General features: G+C 44.1%; 1 protein-coding gene across 2 annotated transcripts in view; it reads left to right on the top strand.

The window, feature by feature from the left end:
• The first annotated feature begins 301 nt into the window (after window positions 1–301).
• The window catches only part of GRK4 (G protein-coupled receptor kinase 4), a 38,653-nt gene continuing 33,836 nt past the window's right edge, over window positions 302–5,118 (top strand). For both annotated transcript variants that reach the window (XR_004980121.2, XM_036382222.2), the window contains exon 1: window positions 302–552. Coding sequence is in view for 1 of the 2 variants with exons in the window: in XM_036382222.2 (XP_036238115.1) it covers window positions 501–552 (52 nt within the window). In the remaining variant the exon portion in view is untranslated. The remainder of the gene's footprint in view (window positions 553–5,118) is intronic.

Here is a 5,118-nt window from a genome sequence, read left to right as displayed (position 1 = left end):
AGCACTACCACATGCGCACCGGCACTTGGCCACCTCTCGCGAGAGCCCTACCCTAGTACCGCGATATTTACCGCTCTGTTCTCCGCCCGCTTTGGGCCGAGGCCGGGGAACGTCTGACGCACTCCATATCCCAGCAGGCCCAGGAGCCATCGCGCGCGCGTGTCCCCAGCGCACACCGCGCTCTGCCCGCTGGGACTTGCAGTCCCGGTAGCTGTGAGGGGGTGGCAGCGCAGGGGCGGTGCTGCCTGCGGCGGGCGGAGGAGCCATGGCCGGGGCGGGAGGGCGCTGCCTGCTCTCCGTCTCCGCCCTCGGGGAGGGGGAGCGCGGTGCCGGGGCGAGCAGCGGGTGATGGGGAAGAGGCGAGCGCAGTGCTGAGGTCCTCTGGGGCCGGATGAGCCGAGGCTTGGCGCCGCGGCGGTGGCGGGGCTGGAGGAGGGGGCGAAGGAGGCTGTAGGGGCGGCCCCCGCTCCGGCTGCCCTGAGGGGAAGGAGCCCCCGACCATGGAAATCGAGAACATCGTGGCCAACACGGTGCTGCTGAAAGCCCGGGAGGGTGAGAGCCGCGGGGCGAGGCGAAGAAGGAGGAGAAGCGGGAGTTCGAGGCGGGGCGGGCTGAGGACGTATGTTGGGGGAGGAAAAGGGTCTGAGGTGAGGGGTAAAGGGGCCCGCGAGGAGGGGGAGAGGAAGTGATGGAGGAGAAGAGGCTGGGAGGGAGGAGAGGCTGCCGGGCAGGGGGTCGGGGCGGGGACCCCTGGAGGTGGCGGCGGGAGCCTTCCCGGGGCGGGCAGAGAGTCCCGGGCAGTGCCCCGAGGCACCTGCCCTGCTCCTCCCGCGGGATCTGTTCGGAGTTACCGGCTTGTGGCTTTGCTTATGAAAAAACACCCCTTCCTCCTTCCCCCTCGATTCTAATTGTGTTTTTACCGGATGTTTTAAAAAGGTCGTTAATCTGTAAGTTCCCAGTTTGTTTATAAATATAAATGCTTATGGATATAAACGATAAAGTGACATAAATCTTCTCTGGAAAAACCTTGCACTCCATCTTGCTGAAATTCCTGCCTGTGAAAAACGTAGCTGTTGAATGTGACCTGTACTCTGCAGTCGAATATTTTGTATTATCCTAATACAAAAGTGTGCTGTTTCCCATTAGATTAACACTTACAGTTTGACTCCCCGGAACACCTTGAGCTGCAGATTCCTCCCCCCAGCTAACAAACGTTTTGGGTAGATAATTAGTTTTAGTATAGCACGTGGCTGCTATTTAAAAAAACATCCTGACCTAAGATTGTCCTACTGGTTTTTCGTGTATATAACTGTCCATTAAATGGCCACTTGAATGTCCCCCTGGATTACCAGTGTGCTTTGTGCAGAGTATATTTTTTCAGCTTTGAAATGTGCATATTCTTTTTGGATTGGATCCTGCTTGTCTTAATTGTGTTGAGAAGTCCCATTAGTTAGGCTGGAGCTGTTTAAAGTGAGTAAGAGCAGCAGAATCTGCCTCTGTATGTTTTGCAAGTTCCTCCAACTCTAAATGGGTTTGGCACTTACGCCATATGTGTATCCAGTTAAATTTGCCTTAAGCAGCAAGAGAGGAAAATCAGCTTTTTGACTTTGAAGTGGGGTTTGAAAAACAGAACAGTGATCACAATTTTGGGCCATTTTCCAGCCTTAGCTGAAGAGACCACCTCAAACTAGAGGACATGTTTTGGCTGGTTTCACTGACGGTAACATGTCTGTGGTGGTGCTGCCTGAATTTGGAATTTGCATTGAAGTCATCTGAGAAATGAAGGGAAAGTGGAATCTGGCTCAAAAACTTTTCTGTGCCCAAACCCTCACCACAGAGAGCGGAGTGGTAATCTGCAGAGGCTTTCAAGTGGATGCTTAATGTCAGGCTGCCTCTTTAGTTAAGGTTTCACTATGTTTAAAATAAATTATAGTGGTAGAACTGACCAAACAAGATATTTTAATGAAGTAAATGAAAGTCTGAGAGCAGCTGATGTGAAGATCAGTTTTACCTGCCGTGAAACTTTAAAAAGTAATGGTAATAATCTGTTACTCTCTTTGTACCTTCAATTGGCCTGGGTTCTGTTGTGAATTCTGGCACCAAAAAAGTGAATTCTGGCTTTGAAACTCTAGAACTCCATTGATCAATTGGTAGAAAGTCTTTTACCTTTTCACTCTATGCATGGGGTGTTTTTTATGTCACATTTTTCAAAACCCTCCTTGAAATGAAAGCATTTTCTGTCGATTGCATGCTCTGGCTGGTCTGGGAATGTCTGGTTTACTCCATCTGTCAAGACCATTTCATAAAATCCCTGTCCCAGCTCTGTTCTTATGTGCCTTCCATTGCCAGGTAATGGGATTTGTGAAGTTAGTGTGTGAGATAGATGTTTTAATATATTCTTTGCTAAAGGGACCTCACAACTGGGACAGAAGAGCAGACTTTCAAATGACTTTCCTTCCCACATTTCTATTATCACACTCTATAGTGTATGGAGGGGTGGGATAGCATGGAAAAGTGCAAAATTATTTCTTGTGGAAGAAAGCAAAATCCAAAGCTACTGTACAATAGCAGCCTCAATTATTTTCATATCTAGGCTTTAGCCATGTCAGTAATCCTTCTCCTCTGTGTAGGTGAGAGAAGGTGTTCACCTGGATAACAAATCAGTTATACAAGCAAATAAAATAAGGTGTAAATTACTGTACTCTTATTCTTTGTCTGTGGTGCATGTCAAAAGAAATCAGTGAGGCTTAATTATGGCATGGGTCAGTCCAACTTGAGAGTCTTTTCTGATGAAGATGAGCGTAGCAAAAGGTTGTACCCTTGAATACATCTTACAAAGTGTTTTAACCCCAAAGATATGTCATTTTCATTTTGTAAATATAGAAACAATAAAAGATGTGTACCTGTCCACTTCTGGTTAAAGAGTATGACAGGTGCCTAATGGGAATGTAGAAATTCCCAATAAATAACACCAAATCTTACCTGAGCACATCAACTAGATTTGTACACATCATTTTCCTCTAATTTTAGGTACTCTCACACTTCTGGATGTGAATATCATTTGGGTTTTACATTTGTAGGTGTGCAGAATCAGCACACCTTGAACAGCAAGGTTCACATCTACCATTTCAATCTGATTTGATACATAGAGAGTAAATTTGATCTATGTTATTAGAGAGCAAGGAACTCATGTCAAATGAATCTCCTCTTGTTACTTTCTTCTCTTTTACAATAAAAAATGAAGTGCTCTTGCTTTCTGTTTCTAGGCTATCTACCTGCTCACTCAGGCTTACTGTTGGCTTATTTCATTAGAGGCATGAATCTTCTAATTCAATTGGCATGGGGATAACATCTGTTTATAGGAGTTTACTAATTCCATTTTTCAGGTCGTACAAAACCCCCAGCTTCCCCCCTAGCCCCAAAAGTTTAAATTTTGTCTCTAAGAGGATGTTCATATCTTTCAATAAAACACCATTTAATAGAAGCCTATCTCTTTTCATTAAAAACTTGTAATGTCTCTGTAGCAACAGCAACATTTCTTTATGATAATAAGGGAAGCCATCAGGGTTCCTTATCCTCTTCTAAAGCCACTTGGTAAATAATCAAATGCCAATTATTTGTACATGTGAGTGTTAGTGATACCACAATATATGATTCTTGAATGTACCTACAACTAGAAGATGTTATGATGGCACAAAGTATCCTTTGGTACTCCATGGATGAAAGATTCAGGAGTCAGGTGCTCTACTGGGAGTTTTTCTTTCCTTGTTCAGTGTTTCAGTTGCCCTGCTTCTGCCAAAAGCTGGCATGTCCCTGGAGGGATTTGCCTTCAGACAAAAATTGCAGTGCAAGGTATTTTGGGATTCCCTGTCCCAGTTGCCTGGGGGGTTGCCTGAGGGTTAAGTGGCCCTCTGTGTCAGTCCTGCTCTTTGCTCTTGAAATACATTACTCTTTGAGAGAAACCTGTGTGTGGGAAGAAAAAGGGGAAAACTTGCTCTTAAGGTGAACCCAATGGTGGAACAAGCACCTACTACTGAGGTGACTCAGTAGAAAAACAAGAGATTATAAAGCAAACTCAAAGTTGAGTTTATGAGTGCTGAAGTGCAGGAACTGAGGTACAAAACCACATAAGTGATAGTGATGTATGAGCTGAGATTGCAAGCTTTTGCACCAGGTAGTCCATGTTCTCACTCAGATTTGTGTGAAAGAGTAGTGTACAACAATATGTTTTGTAGTTGTCTACCAGAACAGAGAAATTAATGCATTCATTTTTTTCTCAGCAGAAAAATATTTGAAATTAGTTTCACTTGAAGGACATTGAAGAATTTGTCCCATAAATGGAGAGAAATAATAAATATAAACAAGGTTATTCTGAAAAACAAGAGTTCCACCCCCAATTTTTATTTTATGTTCACTTTTCTCTTTATATCTTCTGTTTTTATTTCAGTCACTCTCAGTAAATCCTTTGAGTAAGCCCCAAATTCATTTCAGCATCCCACACATAGTCTGTGATGTTGGGAAGGAAAGAAATTAATCCCTGTATGTTTTAAACTCCTTAGGAGTCTTTCTTTTTTCATTGCCTAAAGTAATAGTCTCAAAAAAATACACCCAAAGGGTAGATGTTCCTTTGAAGTCAGTGGCAGTTTACTCCAGGTGAGGATCTATGCCAAGAGTACATTTTAAACATACCTGGTCCATTTGCATCCACTTTAAAATTCATTTATATTGCTATGGCAGGAGCAGTTTGGGGATGAGAATTGGGTCTGCTGTTAGGCACAGCATTTCCTCTGATATTATCATTGATTTTGGCTAAATTAAGGTCATGCCTCAAATCAATTTCCCCCCAGCTCTTGGTTTGTATGGTTCTAGCCTGTGGTTGCAGAATGGCTGAGGCAGTTGCCAGCTGGATCCATGAACCAATTTAGGGTATGTGGGTTTTTGAGGTGGTTTTTTTCCTTATGTTGCTGGGTTTTGGGTTTGGGGTTTTCTTCCCAAAGTTGGTTTTCAGATGAATCAGTAAGCTCCTGCAGATTTGATAATTGCTAGGTGCAGTCCAAGGATGGATTTAGAAGGAAGGAACTTTTCAGTAGCAGAATGTGATCACAGTTTGGCTTATAT

This window comes from Molothrus ater, chromosome 4 (assembly GCF_012460135.2).
Source record: "Molothrus ater isolate BHLD 08-10-18 breed brown headed cowbird chromosome 4, BPBGC_Mater_1.1, whole genome shotgun sequence".
NCBI classification, from domain to species: Eukaryota; Metazoa; Chordata; class Aves; order Passeriformes; family Icteridae; genus Molothrus; species Molothrus ater.
The sequence above is the reverse complement of the archived record's forward strand: the minus strand, read 5'-3'. Positions and strand labels throughout refer to the sequence as shown.